The 24,812-nt window shown below is 44.0% G+C and overlaps 1 protein-coding gene across 1 annotated transcript in view; it reads left to right on the forward strand.

Moving 5' to 3' along the window:
* ARB2A (ARB2 cotranscriptional regulator A) overlaps nt 1–24,812 on the forward strand; it is a 306,258-nt gene that overhangs the window by 207,263 nt on the left and 74,183 nt on the right. Inside the window, exons 9-10 of the mRNA XM_084278064.1 lie at nt 7,273–7,389; nt 10,898–10,982. Of these exons, the coding sequence (XP_084134190.1) occupies nt 7,273–7,389; nt 10,898–10,982 (202 nt within the window). The remainder of the gene's footprint in view (nt 1–7,272; nt 7,390–10,897; nt 10,983–24,812) is intronic.

A 24,812-nucleotide genomic window follows, 5' to 3' on the forward strand; every position in this document is an offset into this window, starting at 1 on the left:
GACAGACGAGTTACTTGGTGTCTGTGAGAGTCAAAGAAGATCCTGAATGGCTATAGATATGTACCAGGCTCCAAGGGGAGCACATGAATTTACCAAGGAAGAATCTGTACACCCTTCCAAAAGCATCAATACAAGCTTCCCTCTTGCAAGCCATTCCTGGCACAAGATTTCTTCTCTCTTCCCATCTACCACTGCTTTTACAAGTATTTCAGTCTGGCTACTGCAGTCTTGATCCACCAAAGTCTTTACTCTGAATTCACAGTTCACAGAATTCACAGAATCACAAAGTTGGAAGAGACATTTGAAGATCGTCAAGTCCAACCATTCCCATCCTATGCTAAACCATATCCCTAAGTACCTCATCAACTCTTCTTTTGAACACATCCAGGGAAGGTGACTCAGCCCCTCCCTGGGCAGCCTGTTCCAGGCCCTGACAACTCTTTCAGTAAAAAATTTTTTTCTAATATCCCAACTAACCCTCCCCTGGCCCAGCTTCATGCCATTGCTCCTTGTTCTATCTTCTGTCACCTGGCTGAAGAGACCATCGCCCACCTCTCTAAAACCTCCCTTCAGGTAGTTGTAGGTGATGATAAGGTCTCTGCTCAGCCTCCTCTTCTCCAGGCTCAACATCCCCAGCTCCCTCAGCTGCTCCTCATATGATTTGTCCTCCAGCCCCTTCCCCAGCCTGGTTGCCCTTCTCTGCACTTGGCTCAAGGACCTCCATGTCCTTCTTATGGTGGGGAGCCCAGAACTGCACACAGTACTCAATTCAGTGTTCAATTCAGTTCTGGAAATTGAGGACATTTGGGCAGGGATTTCCAATTCCATTTCCTCTGAAAGGAATTCGGATTGCACATGCCAAAATCTCTTAGAGACTCAAACCTGTAACAGGCAACTGGAGACAATGAAGGGCTTGAGTCAATCCTATATTGTTCCAAGCCAAATGTGTTTTGTAGGCACGATCATTCAAGCCCAGAGCACACCATGTAGACACCATGCCACAACTGACATTGCAGCGCAAGAAGAGGAGGTAGATGGAAGTCTTGTCTGAAGTCCAACAGAAAGTGACATTTGGGAGCACTTTTAATTTTTCCCAAACCCTTTTTTTCTCATTCCTAATTACCAGCAACTCGGAAGAGTACGTATCCCCCAAATACGAAGTGATGGAGGTTGGGTGGGTTGTTTGAGGCTGTGAAAACTGAGAGGCTTCCTTTTAACTTTCTCAGAAGTTTGAATTTTTAGCCATTTTTAAAAGAGTATGGAATCGATGCTGTAAAGAGTTACTCTCACAGGCCATTTGCCTAAAGTCTAATGGGGATATTGAATTTTTGTGTTTGCAGGAGTCCCCTTTCATTTGACAAGAGCTCAGTGCTACAAACCATATACCAAGGATGTATTTTATTATCTATTCTAAATATATATATATTTATACACACTGAAGATACTGCATATGTAATCTATGTGCAAGAGGCTCCATTTTATATGTACACACCACAGATAATAAAGGTATCAACCTTTTCTCATTATAAAGCTATGGTAGCTGTTACATTAGCTTACAGAGGATTGCCATCTGACCTCACAGATGGTTTAGCAATTATTAAATTGACCAATAACTGGGTAATTAGTGCATATAAATTTAGGGAGTGTATTTTTAGGGGATCTCAGGTTCTTGTAAGTGATAGAATTGAATACCTCTGTGAATAGATCATCGATGTTTTTCCCTTGCAAAGTGAAGGAAAGAGTTTTCAACGACTGGCGTAGAGAGGGCTTTCAAAAAGATATGCCTGAATGCTGGTCTAGAACCTGCCATTCTAAGGGAAACAAATGTAAAGCAGTGATGGTATACTGTTAATAAACTACAGAACCAAACTCCACTGTGAGTACAAAGGAGGGACACAAGGACAAAGGCAAAATGGAAATGTTTGGTTAGAAAAGATGGCTGGGAACGTCTAGAGGACCCGGAGTGGTCTGACTAGAAATGAGTTATCAGAAGAAGAAGAAGGAATGGGAAGAAGGAGGAGGGTAAGGACAGAGTGATGGAGCTGTAAGCCATCCAACAAAGGAGTGCACAGGGAGATGGCTTGCGGAAAAATCTGTTCTGCTATGAAGAATTTAGGATTTAGCACTGAGCAGGAAATTAAGCAGTGCCTAGGCTGCAAAAACTTCCTGCCTGTGCAATTTACTGATGTACAAACATTAGATAAAGCCCTTCTCTCTTTCTTTGCAAGTGTTGCTTCAGTAAAAAACACCATTATCCTGAAAACAAAGTGTAATTTGTAGTATTGTAAATACTCTGTGGTCTATCAAATGTCCTCATAGGATCACAGAACCCCAGACTGATGGTGGGCTGGGCCCTCAGACCTCCCAGTGTCCCCCTGCCACAGGCAGGGACACCCTCCCCCCAGCCCAGGGTGCCCTAAGCCCCATCCAACCTGGCCTTGAACCCTGCCAGGGATCCCAGGGCAGCCCCAGCTTCTCAGGGCTGAGCTTCCCCACCTTCCCAATATCTCATCTAAATCCCTCTTCCAGTTTATACCCATTCCCCCTTGTCCTGTCACTGCACTCCCTGATGAAAAGTCCCTCTCCAGCTTTGCCATAGGCTGCCTTCCCAGACTGGAAGGCCGTATTAAGGACTCCCTGGAGTCTTCAGTTTTAGCAGGTGCATTTTAAAATTAAGACTTTACTGGCTACATGGAATAACACTAGTCCTGGGAAGTGTAAATCAGGCATCCCTTAGCATCCATACAAATACAGAGTTGGTGCCACTCTGTAGTGGTATCAGATTTGAATGGCATCTGGGAACTATGTTTGTGTGGAACATTAATACATTTTACTCCAACAATTTTATTCTGCTCACTTAATTTTTAAAATTTATGTGAATTCAGAACTATTTTCAGAAAAGATAAATATGTTTTAGCTGTGAGCTATCAATCCATCGAATCTGAAGCATCTACTGAGTCTTGAAGCTTCTGTGGCCAAGTGCACGTAGGCTTCTTGTACCTTCTTGCAGGGTGAATTATCATCCCTGATAAGAGGTCTAGCAGCTTGAGCATCACCTGGACCTTTTCTCCTTGGTTATCATGATAAATTAGTCTCCCATTGGTGGAGGTACCTTGAGTAGTTAGAGTACAAGCTAAGAGTCCTGGGTTTGACATGCTGCATTGTAATATTTCTGCGTCACTTAAAAATGGGCCCATTAGACTTCTCGTTTAAGTGATGGTCATACCCTTGATTCTTTCTCCACTTCAGGTATTGTTTTTCTCCATTTTTATTTTCAAGCTGGCTCATAAGGGCCAGGATGCCCACCAAAACTTATTTCTTCTGGCCTGGATGTAGAGAAACCTGTAGCTGAAGCCAGGTTAATCCCTTCCATCCCACTTTGCTGCCACATCCTTGAGCCCTTGTCCTGATCCCATCAGTGTGGCTGAGTTACCAGAAAACCTCACATTGTCAGCCTCCATCTCTTTGCTGATCTTTGTGAACCTCATTGCAGCCTTCCTGTCCCTGAAGGGAGCAGAGAAACAAGAGTGGAATCAACTTTTTAGAAGGACAGACAATGGCAGGACAAGGGGCAATGGATTGAAGCTGAAGGAGGGAAGGTTTAGATGAGATATTAGGGAGAAGTTCTTTGCAGAGAGAGTGGGGAGAGGCTGGAAGGGGCTGCCCAGAGAGGGGGTGGGTGCCCTGTCCCTGGAGGTGTTCAAGGCCAGGTTGGCTGGGGCCCTGGGCAACCTTGTGTACATCCAGGCCTGGAGATTGGTGTCCCTGCCTGTGGCAAGGAGGTTGGAGCTCTGTGACCCTTGGGGTCCCTTTCAACCCAGACTGTTCTGTGGTTCTATGAAGACAACACCGCACTGTGGATACCTGCAAAGCTGGGCAGCGAGCACCAGCAGCATGTCCGGTATTACATCATATTCCTCGTGTCACATAGCATCTGAAAAGCAAAGGCTGCGTGCACCATGCAAGAGAGGGCAGGGAGAGGTGATGGTCGATGGCTGCCAGCTCTTCCTTGTACGCAGAGAAACTGAGAACAGCGACCCTGAGCGAGGTGTGGGAAAGGGAGCCGCACGTCTTGTGTTTCCTTGTGATTTGAAGAAAAAGGTGATGTTCTGAGATGAACTGGGTGGCTAGTTTTCAAATCAGAAATGTGGGACACAATAGCTTGAGAAAAGACTGCTTTTCCAAAGCGGAGCCTGGGTTGGTTTTATTTTTTTTCCCCTTCCTGGTCATTAGCAGTGCTTTCTGAAGACCAGCCCTTCATGGAGGAAGTCATGCTGGAGCACAACGAGCTGGTGACAATTTTAAGCTTCCCCCCAGCATGTAATAACTCCGAGTAATTGGTAGGTACGTGCACTTCAAGGACAATGATGTTTTTGTTCCTTTGCCCGTTTAAAATCACAGCATTTTGCGCAAGACGGTGCAGCCAAATGAGTGCTGGAATGCACAGCGCTGGTACAGGAACACGAGTACGCAGGGCACGATGCTAAATCTTACTCAGTAGACAGCAGGGATTAACGTTAGTTGGGGTTGTGTGTGTGTGTGTGGCTTGTAAGTCTTGGTTTTAGACAGTCTCTCTCAGATAACTTTTTTCCCTGGTAGATTTCTGAGCCGCTTTGAAGGCAAATAAACATGGACTGGAAGGTTTGGCCCCCCCCTACCCACGCTGCCTGTGGTGGCTGGGTGTTGGAGAGGCCTGGTAGCACGGGCTCATGACAGCTCCTAGCAGGACCTGCAGCCCTTCAGCAGAAGGTCTTCCCACAGATGCTGTCCTCTGTAGAGAAGGAGGTTGGTGCTACTTTGCCTGTTGCATAAAGGTAAAGCAGTTGGATCGTTGTGGTGGCTGGTAGGAGAAGGGACTAGCTGCAGCCCTCCTGAAAGCAGCCTGGCTTTCCCCTGCAATCAAAGGGTCATCTCTGCCATGACCATCTCATGCACGTGGTTGTGCCTGATAAAGGGGACAGTAAAATAGGTTGCAGTCTACCAACACTTAAAGAGGTCCTGCAGGAATGTGTGAGAGATGCTGGTCACCAGGGGGTGCAGGGATAGGATAAGGGGCAATGGCTTCAAGCTGACACAGGACAGGGTTAGGTCAGACTTAAGGAAAAAATTCTTCACTCTGGGGGGGGATGAGGCCCTTGCACAGGGTGCCCAGAGAGAATGTGGAAGCCCCATCCCTGGAGGTGTTCAAGGCCGGGTTGGATGGGGCTTTAGGCCACCTGGTCTAGTGAGGGTGTCCCTGCCCATGGTAGGGGGTTCGAACTAGATGGGCTTTGAGATCCCTTCCAACCCAAAGCATTCTGAGATTCTAAAGATGGGGTTTAAAAAAACAATGTTTTTAGATGTTTCCAGGTCTGAACCACATTTGGGGTCTTGTGTAATTGTAAAGAATGGGATGGGGTGGGATGAGGTGGATAGGATAGGATAGGATAGGATAGGATAGGATAGGATAGGATAGGATAGGATAGGATAGGATAGGATAGGATAGGATAGGATAGGATAGGATAGGATAGGGGTTTTGTCTGATTTCGTCCCACATACCTCTTATGTCCCATCCTCCAAGAAACGTAGATATTAAATGTGCCCCATGGGAGGGTAATTGATGGAAAAGAGTGGTAGGTATGGAAAGGTTTCACATGAAGAAAGATTACTTGGAGAGTTTCTTCATACACCCTTGCCCAAGATGTCCTATGATCGGCTAAATTCCCGAGTCATGTATTACGGTCTTAACAAAGACAGAGTACTGGGGAACAACAGTACCTGGACATGTGATTTTTGTCCCTTAGATCATTATTTTTTAAAATACGTAATGTATTTATGTAAGTCTCGTCTGGATGCCTATCTGTGTAATATGAGATAGGGAGCCTGCTTTGGCAGGGGGGTTGGACCCGATGATCTCTTGAGGTCCCTTCCAACCCCTAAGATTCTGTGATTCTGTGATTCTGTGATTCTGTGATTCTGTAAACAAGAATTTTAAAGGCGGGGAAGATGTGATAATCCAGGACATTGTACCGTGGGTGTGTAGAACTGGAAGCAAGAGCATTGGTTTGGTACGAAGAGTTTGCCTGCCTGATGTTTGGAAGAAGCTGGGAGATAGTTTGCATAAGGGATGGGGAAATGCTTTGCTCTTGCACCGAAAGTTTGGGTCGGGGTGTTCGTTGCGTAGTTTCTGACGCGAAATACCGTTCGCCTCCCCACGTGTAGAGGTCTCTCTGAGAGTGGTGTTTTCAGAGGTCCAGCCTGCGTGCTGGTAAGCGGCTTCTAGAGCATGAACAAAGAATTCCATATGTGTTGCCATTTATACAAAAGGAAGCTGGGGGGTGGGGGAGTGGGGAAAAAAAAAGCCCACTAACTTTAGCACAGCGTACGTGGCGATAAAGACAGTAGTTGCGAAATGCTGGTTTTATGAGTATAATTCATTATACTTTCTTTGATCCAGTGTTACAAATTAGGGTCACTCGTGTCAGGAGATTAAAACCTTTTTGTCTCTCTTTGATATCAAACTATTCTTTCCCAGTCCCTTTTATCTTGCAGAGCAGCGCTGAATTCCACGGCATCTTTGTCAGCTCGCTTGCGTTATTTGCAGCAATCATTTAATTGGTTTTAGAACTGATATTATTTAGTCATACTGTCATTTGCAGCAACAGAGGCTCTTTAATATCCTAAATATGTTGAGGGGCTCTGGTGTTAGCTGGGTAAGCATATGTGTAAGAGACACCACAAAGAATTTTGGGACCGTGATGGGAGTGCAAGGTAGCTAAATTGGATAGAAAAGAGGGGGGGAAAGGGAAAAAAAAAAAAAGAAAGGGAAAAAAAAAAACCCTGTACAAGTCAAAGTAAGATTGTACATCAGAAAAACTACAGCAATCTACTGAAAATTAGTAGATGATAGTCATGAGTAGCTTACAGTGAACCACGGGTACCAGCTTCCCTGAAGCACAGAAATAGGAACTTGGAGAAGCTTGTAAAAGGTGTCCTCAGGGAATCTTCCATTTTTTCACTATGATACCTTTAATCCTAGAATTGTCAAGCCACATGGAAAATAATAGGACTGAATAGTTCAGTCAGTTAAAAGTTAGTATTATTTCTTTTATCAAAAATATTAGGTCTTTCTGTGTTTCTGGAGCTGCCAGGATTTGTATAAACTTTAAAACAAGCGAAGTCAAGTCTTGAACCTGTATTGCTCTGTCTTTTTTAATTTAAGATCATTATCTGTGACTAAGCAGACTCTATTCAATGGAAAGAAAGAACCTAAAGCCGATATTTTTTTAACAGATGATTCAACGAGAGGCAGAAGTAAAGAATAAGGTAACTGCTGTGGCGTTGACAGACTCTGTTCACAATGTGTGGCACCAAGAAGCTGGGAAAACTATTCGAGAGTGGATGCGAGAGGTGAGGCCGGGCTTTTTAAAGAGTTGTGGTACATAAATCTGTGTGTTAAAGAGTTTGTGGTACATAAATCTGTGTGTGGCTCTATAAGCATGCCCTTGCCTGCTGACCAGTTCCATTTCTTCAGGGAACCAAGGGCGGCACGTTGCCGGACCGTGGAAACCGCGTGCCTGTGCCGGCCCCTAAAATAACTGAGATTAAAGCCCCTTATGAACTTCAAGGTTGGCAGTCAAAATAATGAGAATCAGGTCTGGTGTTTCCTCCTGCTGCACAGCATTGTGGAGAGGTGTACCGAGGCAGCCCACGCGCTGCCTGGGATCTGGAGCAGGGTCCTGGGCGCAGCCGGTGCTGCCGGCTTGATTTGGCCATGGTGGGAAAAGCCCATTTAAGATCTTCTTGACCCTCTTTGATGGTTTGCACAACTGGCAAAAAATAATAATAATAAAAAAAAAGAATCCTTTCTCTCAGCAGTTTCACGAGGTGTAATTACTAATGAGGGGCCCCAAGGCTTCCTGATGAAAAAGCTGAGGGTATTTGCTGCTGCCCACCTACCAATGGCTAGTGGATCCATGATGATCTGGTGACAGCCAGCAAGCACCCTTGGGTGAAGGATGCCACCATATCTTCATCATTCATTTACCACCTAATATGGGGTTGCTGAGATTGTGCAGATGGTACTTTTTTAAAGTGAGACCCACTAAGCTTCCATTTATGAGCCTCTTCCTTGCCCCACCAGGCTTGTCTCTGTGTTGTCTACGTTCCTGTTGCTGAACACTAAAATAATAAGAGCACGTGGCAGGTCTGAGCCAGGCCTACCCTGAACTTTTTTGTAAGATTTGACTTTTTCCCATCGATGTAGCAAAACTTCATGTGTAGGCTGTCTATTCCTGACTTAACCTTACAGTTTTATAGGCCGTGACTGATGGGAATAGAGAATCACCTGGGATGGCAGTCTGACAGCTCTGACTTAAATGTTAAAAATATAAAGAATGGTAACCCCTACAGGCTCTGTCAAAAAAAAACAATAAAAAATAGAAAATAAAAAAAAATCCCCATTTTCTTTATGGGAAATGAAAACCTTAAAATATATGTTATATGTAGTAAAACTGAAATTTTAAATCCTGCAATTTGAATCTGACAACTCCATTTTTCTTTAAGCATTTAGTCTGAACAAGACAAGTGCATTACATTTAATTTCATTTGCAGAAAGTAGATCTTAAAGAATAAGTTAAATGATTAATGGCCTAAAAAGTGGATGGAGTGTCATAACTTACATTAGCATTGAAAATCTCCTATAAGAAAGAAGAATTTTACATATGTGAAGTGTGGCTGAGTGGTATTAAGACTAGCATATCACCTGGATATCTCTTACTTTAATCAGGTTTAAGGCTACTGGTAAAATGAATAATAATTAAAATATACACCTAATCGCTGCCTGTCTGTAGGGCTAATTGCTGTCATTGAAAGAATGAATTGTTAAAAAAGTAATTCTTCATTGGAGCTATCTCTCCTGTATCATTGGTGGCCTATTTTTAGTACCTATAGAAGTCATGATTTTTGAATTTATTAGGAGCTGTGATGAATGATAAAACAAATCATCCATTTACATATCTTGACACTGCTTTCGAGAATACTTATTTCTTACAGGCAAGTGTCACATTGTATATAAAAGCTGGTTAATTGTGTGCTAATCTTCTGTATTATCTCCAGCTCTCTGATGTAGTGTTCTATCAGTAGTTAATATTAATTTTACTTATTTCAAATGAATGTAATACTTCATAAAAAAATCTACTTCTTTTATAATTTCTACCATCTTACATTTGCAATTTCACATTCAGCTGTTAATTAAAATTACACATGCAAATTGTAAAATGTGTAATGCTTTACTACTTTAAACCCTAAAGCCTTTGTGAAATACTGCCATTTTAACCATTTTTTACTAAAAAAGTTACATTACTGGGTAGTGTGTTTGTTTTCTTCTTTTTTTTTCTTTTTTTTTCCTTTTTTTTTTTTTTTCCACGGAGTTCAATAGTTTCATTGATCTACTGTTTCTTACAAAAATCTGCCATGCTTTGTGAACTTCACTTTCTAATCTCATACAGCAACCCTTCCTTTATGTTGTTCCTGCTCTCCCTGGTCCCAGAACAGTAGGGTTGCCTTGACAAATCTATTCAAAAGCCATTCCTCGCCCTTTATTGGTGGGGACTGAAGCCTTTGAAATTCTCTCCTCACTGCAACACAGCTGACATCTTCTTCCAGACAGAATGAATTAAGGAAATACAATAAGACACTTGATCTACCAGTCAAGGATCTTTCCACAGTGAGGACGGACTCCATGGTGCACAACTAGGGCAGCAAGCATCTACAAATACACAATACATGCTTGTTTACCAGGATAGCAATCATCCATTTTTACAATCATGATTGATGGGATGATTTTTTTTTAATGGGTTGGTTGGTTTTTTTTTCAGAAATCTGTCTGAAAATTTATTGGGTCTTTCCAAAAAGTCACATGTTTATTGTTGGGTTTGGGGTTTTGGTTTTATTTTTTCTTCTCCCCTTAATGAAGTTAATCAGGTTTTCAGAAAACTCGGATTGGTAATAAAGGAAGCCACACAGGTCCCTGTAGTTCAGCTGCAGCCCTATTAAAAAAGTAGCTGCTTTATAATTACATCTCAAATTCAGTAGTTTTGGTGTCATTACAGTGTATTTCAATAAAAGAATGTTGCTTGCTACTTTAGTTCATAGGCTTGTCTGAATAGGTAGCATTTGGAGCAAAACATTTAAAAAATTCATGGTAAATTCATCCTGCTCAGAGGTCCAGGAGTGGAAGGTAAATGTAAATGCTTCCTGAGCATAACTCCCCAAAGACCAGTGTTTGGATTTTTAAATGCTCACACACCACTCCTCCCAGCTATATTTCCAGTTGTGTGAATGTTGCTCTGCTGTCTCCATGGCTTCCATCCGGTTGTGACCTGTTGTTCTGCGATGTCACAACCCTCCCTTCCACAGCCTGCTCCCTCAAAACACCCAGAAAAACTCTGATTTCTTAACGTTGTCCAGGGCGTTGAGCAGGCTCAGTGTTGGTGTCAACACCTCTGTCACAGCTATGGGAAGGAGAAGCTTAAAACCTGCAGTGGGTAATTCAGGCTTGGTTGGTCCGAGCTCAAAGTAGGACTTAGAGACCCACTCTTGAAGCCCATTACAAATCTCCTGAATAGCTCTTTTTACTTACTCACTATGAAACTACAGTATTTCACCAGCAGTTAGCATGAAGAAGGTAGTGTAGTGTGCCTCCCAGACCCTGCTGGGACTGCAGTGGAAACTGATTTCATTATTTTGGTGTGATTGTTGTCCTGACTTGTGAAATGTCTTGTTTAGGGTTGTTTTGGGGTTTTTCGCTCTGAGGTTTTCGTTTGGGGGATTATTTTAAATTTTTTTGTTGTTCAGTTTTGGGTTTGTTGTTTGGGTTTTTTTGGCTTACCCCAAAATTACCTGCCTGCTCTTACAGAACTGCTGCAACTGGGTGTCCAGCTCCGAGCCCCTGGACACTCCGGTGGAGTCCATGCTGCCGGACTGCCCCCGCGTCTCCGCAGGTACGTCGGTTGCTTTGCAGCAAGGCAGTGTGTACGTGTCTGTGCCCAGGAGCAGCTTGGTTATTTACCAGTGCACTTGGTTCTGAACGCTCTTTAACCCTCCTAAGGCAAGATGTGGTTGAAAGTACATGGCTGCTGCTGGTTTATATGGCCCACTCTGGATTAATCTTAATTTCTTATATTTTTTTTTGGCTTTGTGGGGGATTGAAGTTCTCTTGTCTACTTCTAGATTTGTTTTTCTAGATGTCGTGTTGGCTGTAAGCAATTGAAGTTGTAGGTAGGAGCTTAGAAAAGATAATAGCAGTGAAAAAAACAGGTATTTTATCATAGATCCTTGATGGAATAACTAACTTTAAGCAAGCAAAAAGGTTTTGAAGAAATACCTCAATGAATGGCACTGATAAGTGAAATAAGACACTTCCCTGAATCCCCAACAATGTAAGTTTACATAGAAAATTATTTACATCCCCAACAATGAAAATTTACATAGAAAATTATTTACAATGTCCAAGAATTTTGATGGAAGATTTCTGTTGTTTTGGAAATACTTGGCTACACTCTCTTTTTTTAATGAATTGTGAACTGTAAATGATGAGGTGCATGGGAGATAATGTACAGAGACTGTTTTTAATGTGTGATAATTCCAGAAAGTAGACGTGGTTGTCAGTGTAACAGGGAAATCTCAAATCTCTGTAGGAAAGTAATCTAAAATACATAAAGATGTTACTGAACTTTCATGTTTGATTATCAGATTTCCTAAAAGCCATAGGTAGCGTATCTCAGTAGAATATAAAATCAGGTTCAAAGGAAGACGCAGCCTATACAATATTAATTTAAAAGCTGGAACAGTGTTTGACCTTGCTCTGTGAGACGCAGTTGTTCGTTTGACAAGTTAGAGGCTCGTATCTGTCTGGATTTGTGAGGTTGTTAATGAGACCTAACCTCACAGATGAAACTTAGTTTACTGCGGGGTGTTTTTCAGGCTTTTAAGGTTTAGTGGGGCTTTCCTTGAGAGCTCACAACAACCAGGGGAGACCTGTAATCACCGTTCTGCTGTGGGCTGGGACCGAACCGTGCAGATCATCACCTCTGTGTAGACACCACACGGTAGCAATGACATTGCTTTTTCAGTGCAGTAGGGAAATGAAGTGTTACTAAAATTTTCATAGATTCAGCATCCTTTTACCAACATTTTGCCCCTTTAGGACCAGTCACTATTTACACTACACTTGCCAGCAGTGAAAATCCTCTGCCTGAGCTTCCTTTCTCTTCCCTTATATTCATCCTGTGCAAATTATGTGTTCTGTGAAAGAAATCCTGCGTGTTATTTAAAAAACAGAGTGATGCTTTGGTAGGGGCGTGAGTCTTTGTTTTACGTTTATGTTGAGGATGGGTCAAAGTGGGCATAACGTTTATTCTCCACTCAGTGGATTCCCAACTACACCAAAGTCTTTGGCAGAATAATTGCTTTGGGTGGGGTAGGATTTCAGCCAGTAACAGTTGGCTGTTCGCATTCCATGCATGTGTACAATGCCTCTGGGTTGGGATTTCCAGTGGTTTAGAAGTTCATGTCAGAGATTTTGGACAATGGAAGCTAACTAACCTCAGGTTGGTTCTTTATAATATAAGGACAGTTTAAAATAGTATAGCTTTGTGTGCTTACTGATGAATTTTATTTCAATTTGCTCATTATGGTTTTGTTTGTATGTCTTGTATTCATGTTTTACGTGGATGACTGCCAGACATTTACAGAGGAACAAGTGAATAATTCCTAGAATATATATATATTCATATATATAATATTGTGTTATATATATGTGTGTGATGACATAAGCCTGCATTAGGATAACCTGTAATAAAACAGATAAAATGCTGCTAGAAGTACGAGCATTAGTGTTTAATGTGAGAGATTTTATTTCACTCTCTTCCTGAGAATTGCAGTACTGAAATAGCCCACACTCAAACACTGGCAGCATTGCCCTTGGTATTTCAGTGCATGGCAGTGAGAGCGATCAGAGCGACGGGAGGAGATTTTAAAAAATGAACCTTTTTGCAGAAGGAAAAAGCTCACTTTTTTCTGCTTGGAACCCCATCTTTTATCTGTGTTTGTGCTGAGAAGTAAGTTAAGGAATTGCATCACCTTAGACAGCTTTTCCAAAACAAATAGAGAAGAATCATAGAATCATAGAATGGTCTGGGTTGGAAGGGATCCCAAGGATCATAGAGCTCCAACCCCCCTGCCACAGGCAGGGACACCAACTTCCAGGCCTGGAGCTACACAAGGCTGCCCAGGGCCCCATCCAACCTTCCCTTGAACACCTCCAAGGACGGGGAATCCACCCCCTCTCTGGGCAGCTCCTTCCAGCACCTCACCACTCTTTCTGTAAAAAACTTCCCCCAATATCTAATCTAAACCTTCCCTCCTTTAGCTTTAGTCCATTCCCCCTTGTCCTGCCATTATCTGCTCTTTTAAAAAGTTGAATCCCCTCCTGCCTATAAGCTCCCTTCAGGTACTGGAAGGCTGCAATGAGGTCCCCGCGCAGCCTTCTCTTCTCCAGGCTGAAAGGGGTCTAGTACTCAGCCACTCAACGCACTGGGATTTACAGGCAACCCCAGTTTGTTTGTGAGTGGTGCCTACTGCAGATCATGTCACAGTCTCTCCCTTCCAAATCAAGAGAGAGAGGAATAAATGGCCGTCAAGCTGGAAAACAACTTGTATTTCCAAATAGAGTTGTTCAAGCTTTTGATTAGAGCATTATTAAGTAATTAAAATGTTTGCTGTAATTCATTCGTGTCTCGCTCAGTTACAAAAAGGAATGAATACACTTTAATCATTAAACGTTGTGGGCGTGACAACAGTAACAGTACAGGGGAAGTAAGCCACAATAAATCTGTTTTCTGTGCTTGTGGAGGGAGGTGGGGTACTGCAAGGGCCCCACCTTCATGGCCTTTCCTCCACATCTCAAGGATTTCGTTGGAGCTTAGTGTCACAGTTCAGTATCTTCCTACCATGGGTGATCATCACATCAAAAGGATTTTCCTCTAAAATTTCCCATTTAACACAGTTTTCCTGTGTGGTATATGTAATCCTAAAAGGCATCTCATGCAGTGTTGAGAGACATATCTCCTGATGTCTTCCATCAGACATGGAGCTCCTCTTGAAGCTATCTGCCCAACAGCACATGTCTTGTTGCCCTTTCCATATTTTTCTAATAAGAGCTTTCTTCCTCATCAGAGAAGAGTCCACCACTCTCCCTTGGTTATTTATCTTTTACTAGGCAGGGCTGTCCACCTTGTAATTCCCCTTTGCTCCTTCTCTGGTTTCCAGCTTTGGAGCACTGCCATCAGTAAGGTCCTCAGCTGTGGCACTATCATCTTGCTGGCTTGGAGGAGCCCTGAGAGTATCTTCTCTTTGGTTTATGTTAAAAACCCTGTCTCCCACCCTCTTCAATTTCAGCCCCCACTAAGGACCTCTGTTAGACCTGAGGTCATCTTCCACATCAGTCCTATTCCACCTTCCTAAGAGAGTCAAACCAGAAGACCTCACTTCTTTCTCAGAAGAGATGGATCCATTTCTTATCTACCTAAGCTACAAGCAAACATAGGGTGGAGAAAGGTGATGACTTTAAAAGCAGTCTGTATATTAAAAATCACCACATAAGTTGGGGTAGGATTTGGAGCCTTGCTGGTTAGGAGACTGGAGGTCAACTTGCAGTTTGGTACAGACAGTGGGGTAGATGTTTTAATGATAGGGTGCATTGTGTTATGGCCAACTGTAGTTGTCTCTGAGGCCTTGCAGCATTCCTCTGTTCTGGAGCAGGGGGTTCACAAGCCCTTTGGGAAGCCATCCTGCTGGAGATGTGCTGGGAGGAACCACTGAAAGTGGGGATGAGAGAAAGCAGATCCATGGATCTGTGTCCATCTCTGCTGCTGCTCAGGAATTAAACTACTTCAATTTCAGGATAAAAGCCAGAACATCAGCCCAGGAGAGGGACTGTGGTGAATTTTGCCAGGTACACATGGCCTCTGTTCTCCTGAATATTAATATTTTGCGGTGCCTCATGGGGAGCACCTTGGTGTTTGGGTAAGATACATTCCTTCACTCGTGTGTTTCTGCCACTGAAAGCTTTTTGTTTAGGAGAGAAGATTAAACTTCACTGTATTTTGCCAAAGTGGATAGGAACCAACAGTCATTTACATAATCAAATAAAAAGAAGTTATTGTAACATTAGTAAAATGAATTGCCTAATCAAATCCTTTTAAAGCCTTTCTAGTTGACCCCCAAAATCACTAGCTATTCTTTTAACAGTTGCAGCCAGTGTAGTTAAAACATTGTAAAATAAGGAAATTATAACATGGAAAGACAAACAAGATGACACAATAGAATGAAACGTTGACAGTAATCAAGAAAAGCTCTATTCATGGGAGCGCCTAGACTTGAAAATATGTCTCTGTAACAAGGGAAAAAGTGCAAGAATTAATTCTTGTAGCTGAATGTAGTGATCTCAGTCTGGTGGGAGAAAAGCGAACTGTATGTTTGGGGGTGGGGACAGGTATGACCCGTGCTGGTGGTGCAGTTTTAAACTCTGCATGGTGTCCTGAGGGAGTCCAGATGGAGCATTCCCTGGTACCAAAAGTCAAGGATGGTACATACAACGTTTCATTTCATTTCAGCAAGCCAAGAACGGCGCTTTTTTCTGCTTTTTTTGCTTTTTTTTTTACGATTTTAAAAAAAATTATTTCTAACCGGCTACTGCAGGTGTTTGAGGGCCTTGATAGATAAATAGGTAGAAGGAAAAAAATTGGCTTCACAGAATAGTTGATATAGGAAGGGACTTCTGTAGGTCATCTGTTCCAACGCCCTGCTCAAGGACTGGAGCATCTGCCCTGTGAGGAAAGGCTGAAAGAACTGGGGTTGTTCAGCCTGGAGAGTAGCAGCGTGAAAGGGGATCTGAGCAATGGGGATCAATAGCTGAAGGGTGGGACCCAGGGGCCATGGGCAGCCTCTGCTCAGTGTCTGTGGGGACAGGACAAGGGGCGATGGGCTCAAGTTGGAGCACAGGGAGTTCCCCCCCAATCTGGGGAAGAACTTCTTCCCGGTGAAGGTGAGGGATCCCTGGGACAGGCTGCCCAGGGGGTGTGGAGTCTCTTTCTCTGGAGAGATTCCAGCCCTGTCTGGACGCCGCCCTGTGCACCCTGTCCTAGGGACCCTGCTTTGGCAGGGGCTTGGACTCAATGATCTCTGAAGGTCCCTTCCAACCCTGACAGCTCTGTGATTCTGTGATCAGGACTACCTGGAGCTGGTTGCCCAGGACTATGTCCAGCCTTCCATAAGCTCCATTGCACATCAATAAAGAAACCATGGTCATACTAATTAATAGTCACATAAGGTTGGGGGGGGGGGGTTGTTGGTGTATTTGCCCCAACGTCCCAGTGACCCCACAGAGTTGTGCCATAACCATGTGGGGTGCTGGACAGTTGTGTATGGTTTAAGCTCATATGTGAGGGAGGATGGAGTGGAGGTAGTGGCAGTTGTCCAACCCTGGGTTAGATAGTCAGCTTTGCATGTGTCAGCACCAAAAGGGGTCCCTTGGCATTGCGTGGATGTTCAGCAATCAGTTGTCCTCCTGCTTTACATTTCTGAATCCTTTTAACTGGGAAAGGGGACAGTGGGGAACTGGTGGAGTTTGTTCCAACAAGGAGCAGGATTATCATCTGTTGAGCCTCTCAGTAAGAACACAGCCAGAAGCATTTCTGCGTGTGTGTTAAAGTCTCCCTGTGTACTGTAAGGCTTGGGTTGGTTGGTTTTTCTCAGAGGGTTTTTTTTTTCCATATGCACATAAGAGGCTTGTGGTTCAAAACGAATGAAAGACAAGATTCTGCAGAGCTCGCTGAAAAACAGGGGAAAGCTTGTTACCTGCTGCTTTTGAGTCCTTGGCATAGCTTGATTTAATATCAAGACAAGAATATGGTACTAAACAGTCCCCTCGAGACCGCTGCTTTGTGCTAAGTAATAGAATAGCATCAATAATCCTTCCATGGGGCTACAGTAAATTTAAGTAAAGTTATTCTGGACTGTTAGATCTGCTTAAAAGCACTGATCCAAGAAAGTGAGCGCATCGCTTGCGCAGCGAGCGCTCCCCTGGAAGAACAGGAGTGCAGCCCAGCCCCTGCTCAGGCTTGCACCGACGCACCGCATAAAGCCCTCCCAGCAAAGCTCAGGTTGGTACCAGGGAACACGAATTACCCATTAGATTACAGAGGTGGTAGTTTTTTTGTTGGCTCCGCTTTAACAGGTGACTTCTGCCTGCTGTTCTAAGAGTTCAGTTGTGTATCTCCGGCAGAAAAGCTGCAGATGCACCCCATGCTGAGCAGATCCTGGGGTTCAAACAGGAGGATCTCCACCGAGGTTAAACGGGCTCCGCAGCACCGCGGGGTCTGTGCGGGGAGGTAATTGCTTGAATGAGTCTTGCAACAGCCATAGGGAAGGACCAACTTATTCCTTCCTGCTTTCTTCTTTCTTTTTCCTCCCCCCCTCAGCTTTATTTGCACCACGCTCCGCTCCCGCTCGCAGGCGTTTAAGGAGCCTGCTCGCAGCAAGCAAGGCAGAAACAATCACAAAACTGCATTAAGCACCAAGACAATATCCTCTGTGGCTCTTAGCCCAGTTTACTGTTTCTCTCTCTTTAATCAATTTGATGATGCCCGTTCTGTGTTCGCTGTGACCAGGGGCTGGCATCCAGTAGCTCCAGCACTGGAAGGAGGAAGTACAGAACAGCATGCTGTTTGTGATAGGGCAGATAGTGCCACTTCGCCAAAAACGTTATTTCCATGTTCACTTCGTCATCCGTGGAGATTAAGAATACAGTAATTGGTGTTTCCTGTAAAGCTCTTTGCATTTTGTGGTTCTGCACATGTGCAGTTAAAGACAGAATCACAGAATGACAAGGTTGGAAAAGCCCTTTAAGCTCCTGGAGTCCAACCGTCCCTGTCCTGTGCTAAACCAGATCCCTGAGCACCTCATCTCCCCTCTGTTAAACACACCCAGGGCTGGGGACTCAGCCCCTCCCTGGGCAGCCTGGGCCAGGCCCTGACAGCTCTGCCAGGGAAGAACTTTTCCCTCCCAGCTGAGCTGACCCTGCCCTGGGGCAGCTTGAGCCCATTGCCCCTTGTCCCATCTCCTGTGCCCTGGCTGAAGAGACCATCGCCCACCTCTCTGCACCCTCCTGGCAGGGCAGGGGAGGTGGGGAGAAGGTCTCCCCTCAGCCTCCTCTTCTCCAGGTTCAACACCCCCAGCTCCCTCAGCCGCTCCTCAGAGGATTTGCCCTCCAGCCCCTTCCCCAGCCTGGTTGCCCTTCTCTGCACTCGCTCCAGGCCCTCCATGTCCTTCTGGCAGTGAGGGGCCCAGCACTGGGCCCAGCACTCCAGCTGCGGCCTCCCCAGTGCCCAGTCCAGGGGCACAATCCCCTCCCCAGACCTGCTGGCCACGCTGGGGCTGATACAAGCCAAGATGCCATTGGTCTTCCTGGCCACCTGGGCACACTGCTGGCTCATGTTCAGTTGGCATATTCAGTTCTGTCTGTAAAAGCTCTACACTTTGGAGAAAAGATGAAGCACCACAGCATTATGTTGGGCTGGCAGGCTCCTGCATTTGACTTCACATTTTAAGGTCTTTGCAGCATTGACAGTGCTGATGGAGGGATGCAGGAAGCTGCAGAAAGGTAGTTGCTTCCTAGCCCTGCATCAGCATCCTCGCATGCATCAAATATTGGTCCCGTGCATCCATTTCCACTGATGCACATTGCCCATCAGGGACTGGAAATCGTTACAGAAACTTTTGAAGCATCAGCCTTGTCTCAGCCACAGCTCTGGCAGTTGCAGCACTAAGTCCAACTTTAACTGATGTCTTCTTAGCGAGGAAGTAAGTAGCTTTTTCCTTACTCCCAGCTCTTCAAAGGTGCTCCGCTTTTAGTCTCCTGCTCAGCCTCAGGAGTTGCAGGCAGCTTTTCGTTTCATGCATAATACCAAGCTGGATGTGAGCTCCTGTGTTGTGTTTTGAGGAGCTTAGCTTTCCAGCGCTTGGGAAAGGACAAAAATCTACATGTACCTGTTGAATGACGTCGCAGATTCTGACCCAGAACGCTGGAGCCTCCAAAGTAAATATGCAAATGTGATTTTCAAAGCATTGGCTTGAATTACCTGATGTTGCTGTGGTCAAAGAGCTCAATTTTATAAGGATTTTGATTCTGCAATGCATTTTTCTAACTTTTTATGCAGCCTTCTAGGTATTCGATGTACGATCAGTACCGTTATTTTGTAGGACAAAGCACTTAAATTTGAGTACAGCTCTACAAAGTAGTTGCATCTCTTTGAGGCAGTGCTGGTGTTGGAGCAACTATTCCATCAAAAATTACTCCAGCACTCAAACCTATCTATTTACCATCACATATATTTTTTTAGAGTGCAGTGAACTAGTTAAGAGTGATGTATGCTTGCCTCAGCATCCCTGAGGCGGTCTTTGATTGCAGTAATAATGAATAATGTAAATTATTACAGGCAGATATTTCCTACAAAGTGTTTGACAATGGTTAAACTGCTGTGACCATGGCTGCCCATGCTACTTAATGCTGTCTCGTTAGTGCTTTGTGTATCCCTGTCTGTCTACACGTCGGCTGAAGTCTTACTCTAATGTGTAACTCTTGAGTTCAGGAACCTCTCCTTGAGTTTGGCAACTTCCCCTTGGGCTTCTTCTCAAACCATGCAGGTGATGCCAGAATAGGTGCTGCTTAGCCACTCCTCCACACGATTCTGTGAGTAAAATACTCACGCCTTGGCCTCTTGCAGCACTTACAAGCAGAATGGCAGTACAGCAAATGGTGAAGCCATTCATGTGTTCAACAGGCAGGTACAACTTGATCTCAGATTTCCAAGTGACGGTTTAGACTGACACTTTAAGGAGACTATGTGAAGTATAATTAATAATTGGCTAAAAAGCCAATCTAGTATTAGTTCAGTCGGTACTAGTTGTGCCTGTTGAAGGGGAAAAACTAGAACAAGAACAGCAATGGAGTGGGGAAGGGTCTGGAGCACAGGTCTGATAGGGAACTGCTGAGGGTACTGGGGGGGATTGATCCTGGAGGAGACTGAGGGGAGACCTGATGTGTCTCTGCAGCTCCCTGGAAGGAGGCTGTAGCCAGGTGGGTGTTGGTCTCTTCTCCCAGGTAACAAGCAATAGGACAAGAGCAAACAACATCAAGTTGTGTCTAGGCAGGTTTAGGTTGGACAGGAGGAAAAATCTCTTCCCCAAAAGGGCTGTGCAGTACTGGAACCATCTGTCCAGGACAGTGGTGGAGAAACCATCCCTGGAGGGGGTTAGAAGCCATGTAGATGTGCTGCTTAGGGCCATGGGTTAGTGGTGACCTTGGCAGTACTGGGATAACTCTTGAACTTGGTGATCGTTTTAAAGGTCTTTTCCAGCCTAAAAGATGCTGTGATCCTGTAAGTCTATGAATATGTGAGGGTGGGATTCACACAGACTTTTCCCCCCAGGGCATGTCAAAATTTGCCCTAGGAGGAACAGGGATATTTCCACCTCCTCTTGCTGTCTGTGATGGCAGTAAAAGCATTCTTTGCATGGTGCCTCACCCTTTTTACTCCCAGTGTGTTCCCAGCCTCTGTATACACATGGGCAGTGTTGCATCAGACAGTACACCTTGCTCCTTACCGCTTAACTGTTGTGTTAAAGCATGATTAAAGTGTGCCTTCCACAGGGTGGAAGAGAAGGCCATAGTGCTCTCTCGTTTCCTCTCCTCTCAAATACCTCCAGGCTCCATTCCAGCCATAGCAAAACTCTTTACATAGGTCTCAGTAGGTTTTCATTAAGCACTGTGGTGGGATTGGGCTTGAACGTTAGTGTTTGTATGTCAAGATGCATCCACATTACTCTTAGTGTATTTTACAAAGTACTTTTACTGTGTTCCATCCTCAGTAGCTCTGTGAAGCTACAGCATCTATAGGCAACTGGCGCATCAGTGTGATAGTGTTAAGGTCGTGTTCCTGCTAGAGCTCAGCACCTATAAGGATATATTCCCTGAGAGATGTAATCAAATTCGACAGCAAAGTTTTTATTTGTGTTGACATAGCATCCAAAAGATCATTTACATTTCAGCTTGCATTTTCTGTTAGAATCCAAATTTGGGTTTGGATTTGTTAGAATATTTTTTAAAGTTTCACTTTCAATTGAAAACTTTTGAAGGTTTTTTTCTTTTCCCCCAAATGTCTATAGTTTAGACCAGGAAGAACATCTAGATCACTTATTCTCTGCTCTTACATGTAAGTCTTTAACTTTTTGACCAGATGTTGTTGAGATTTACACCTGTGTTTGGTTAAAATATGCCTTCCATGAAGTCATTCAGCCTTCCTGGCTCAAAGGATTCAAGAGATGGAGAATCCATTGCTTCCTTCCTTTTGTAATTTGTCAAACTGTTAAAAGGAGTGGCTCATTTCTGGTTTGGCTTTCTCTGGTTTCAGTGTTCTGACCATTAGTTCTTCCTGTGCCTCTTTCTACTAAGTCAGAGAGCCATTCAGTACATGAGCTTTTTCTCTGTGTGAATTAGATACTGGAATCAAGTCAACATTCAATTTTCTTCTGGGAAACTAAATAGATTTGAGTTCTTTGAGTCTTGCTGCAAGTTAGTTTCTTCAGGTTTTAAATGCTTTTATACATTTTTCAGGGGGGTTCCAGTCTTTCAACATCTTTTCTTTGCAACAAACCTGTCTGCATCTCACTGATGAGACCATACACAGACTTCATATTCTCACAGCCTGGTTTTCTCCTGTTTCATTAGCCAACAACCGTATTTGACCATTTTATCACAATAGTACTGTAGAGAGTCACTTTAGGAGGTGCTTGTCCAATTATATGCTTCCTCAAGCTGCTGCTCTTCATGTTGGTTCTCAAATAGTGTTATTAAATCACTGCAGGTAATTTTTATTTTTAAAAAATCCGCCCCCCCCAAAAAAAAAAAATCCCCAACAGATTAACACCATTTCTTGTCAATAACCATCTTGCACGTCTTCACCTTTACAGAAGCTTTGCCACAAGTAAATTTATATTTACTCCCCAGGTTGTTGAACAGCTGTAGGATACTCCAACAGTAATATATTCTATCATGGTTTCTCCATGATAGCTACCTTTGCAGATTACTTAGACTGCAAGTTCTTAGAAATAGTGAATAATATTGACTGTTTTCATGAGTAAACAAGAATTCTAGAGGTGTGCCATTTGTCCCATCATGAATCTATGAAACAATGGTCAACTGCCTGCATTGAAGTTTTAGTTGCAATTAAGTTTAGCCAAGTTTTGTGACAATAATTTACCATGCAGGAAAATGGGGGGATGTATCTTCCCTGTGAAAGGAAGACTTTTAATGTCTCTTTTGAAATAAAAGGGGAAATAATGATTAGGAAACAAACAGATAGCAAAGCAGCAGTCATCACTACTCGACTGTAGCAAGGAAGTGGCTCCAGTGTAAGGGCAATTTAGAGGGTCTTTCTTGCAGGATTTTCATGGGAAGCATGGGAAGAGAGGAAACTACTTGCTGGAAAGAAAGGGGAGACAAAGGACTTCTAAAAATCCTTGGAAAATTTGGAGCTTCTTAGACTGTCCTGGAGGAATGAATCAAATGACTGACAAAAAAAGTTGGTGTAGTCAATTTGCATATAAATCCTTATCAGCTAGACTTGCTAATTCATCAAAGAGTGAAACTGAGTTTATTTGTTTAGGATTTGTTTTCCAGTAAGTTGGACTGGCTTGATTTGGTTACATTTTTGTGCCTTAATACTTCAAGAGTGGACTTCACTGTCACAGCTTTCTGGGTCTGACAGGCATTTTTAGCATGCCTCAGCTTCATCCCCCAGCCCAAGGGAAGAGTGAATGTTCCTACATCACTTCCTGACAGGCACTCTCCTCGTTGGTTCTTTCCTTTTGTGGTGTGTGATCACACATCCTCACTGGGCGATCTAAAAGCTTCCAGGTTTAGTTGCCCATATCTTCCTTGGTGCCTGCATACAATTTCAGGAAAACCTGAGGAAGCAACAGTTACCCCCAAAAATACATCAGCCAATTGGAGAGAGTGGTAAGCACTGAGGATGACTGCTGTACAGTGGGTGACTTGCAATGAAAATTTGAATGAACTGGGTTTCTTTTCCCTAAAGAAGAGTAGATTTCCTGGGAAGAAGACCAGCAGAGGAAGACAGACATGTCAAAAGTTCTAATCAATTTTAAAAACATTTTAAAAATTTGAACTTGTTCTTCATGTCCACCGTACCTTAGGAAGGAATTTAGGGATTTACATGTCCATTTTCCCATTACTTTTCTTGAGATTTAGGTCTGTGGAGGTAGTAATATCTGAAATTGTGGATTGTGATTTCTCCCATCTTCTATGACTTCCCCACTATTTTAAGTGGTACTTAGAATAAATATCAGTAGCCAGTTAGCTGGTTTAAGACTCTGCAAACCTGCCAATTTAGAAATATTTACCCCGAGAAGATATTGATGAGCAGTGAAAAAGAATGTACTTCATCAATCTTAGCCTTTTTTTTTTTCCTTTCCCCCAAATAGAAACATAAATTGAACAACTTCATGCTTTCTTCTGCATTGCTATTTACAGTTTAACCATCTCCATCTGAAAATTGACATCTGTTTGCTCTGGATCGCATTTGTTGCTTGTTTATAAGAGAAAGTTCTTCATTGTTCTAAGTTTGGCAGCCATAGGTTGTTTTTTCTCCAGTAACTTTAGTCTTTCTTATCATCTTTTTATGCTGATAGCAAGCAATTTCCAACTTTTCTATACTCCTCGATCTATTTCACTTTTTTTCCCAAACCAGGGGAACTAATGCTCTGCTTTAGTGTTTTTTGGCATCCAACGGACTTTTTAAAAATACCATTCGTTCATTCATTTATGTATAAATAGCTTATCTTCATTAAATTTACTAATCTGGTTCCTACACTGAAGAAAATACTCTTTTTGAAGCACCAAGAGTGTGTGTTGCTGGCTGAGGCTTCTCTCTGTTTAGTCCACCTCATGCCATCAGATAAGGTGTACTGGCCCGTCCCAAGCAGCTGCCCATTTATCTTTACCCATCGCAATACTCCCAGAAATGGTAAAATCACTATACTTCTGCCCCAGGACTCAGTGCTGGCTCCAGTTCTGTTCAACATCTTTATCACTGACCTGGAGGAAGGGATGGGATGTTCCCTCAGTGGGTTTGCAGATGCCACTGAGCTGGGAGGAAGCGTTGATCTGCCTGAGGGTGGGGAGGCTCTTCAGAGGGACCTGAACAGCCTGGGCCCATGGGCTGAGACCCAGGGGATGAGGTTTAACAAGGCCAAGGGCAGAGTCCTGCCCATGGGACAGAACAAGCCCAGGCAGCGCTCCAGGCTGGGGGAGACTGTCTGGAGAGCTGTCAGGCAGAGAAGGACCTGGGGGTGTTGAGTGACTGTGACTGAACATGAGCCAGCAGTGTGGCCAGGTGGCCAGGAAGACCAAGGGCATCCTGGCTTCTGCCAGACTCAGTGTGGCCAGCAGGTCTGGGGAGGGGATTGTGCCCCTGGGCTGGGCACTGGGGAGGCCGCAGCTGGAGTGCTGGGCCCAGTTCTGGGCCCCTCACTGCCAGAAGGACATTGAGGTCCTTGAGCATGTCCAGAGAAGGGCAACCAGGCTGGGGAAGGGGCTGGAGGGCAAATCCTCTGAGGAGCGGCTGAGGGAGCTGGGGGTGTTGAGCCTGGAGAAGAGGAGGCTGAGGGGAGACCTTCTCCCCACCTCCCCT

This window comes from Gallinula chloropus (genome assembly GCF_964237585.1).
Source record: "Gallinula chloropus genome assembly, chromosome: Z".
Taxonomy (NCBI): domain Eukaryota; kingdom Metazoa; phylum Chordata; class Aves; order Gruiformes; family Rallidae; genus Gallinula; species Gallinula chloropus.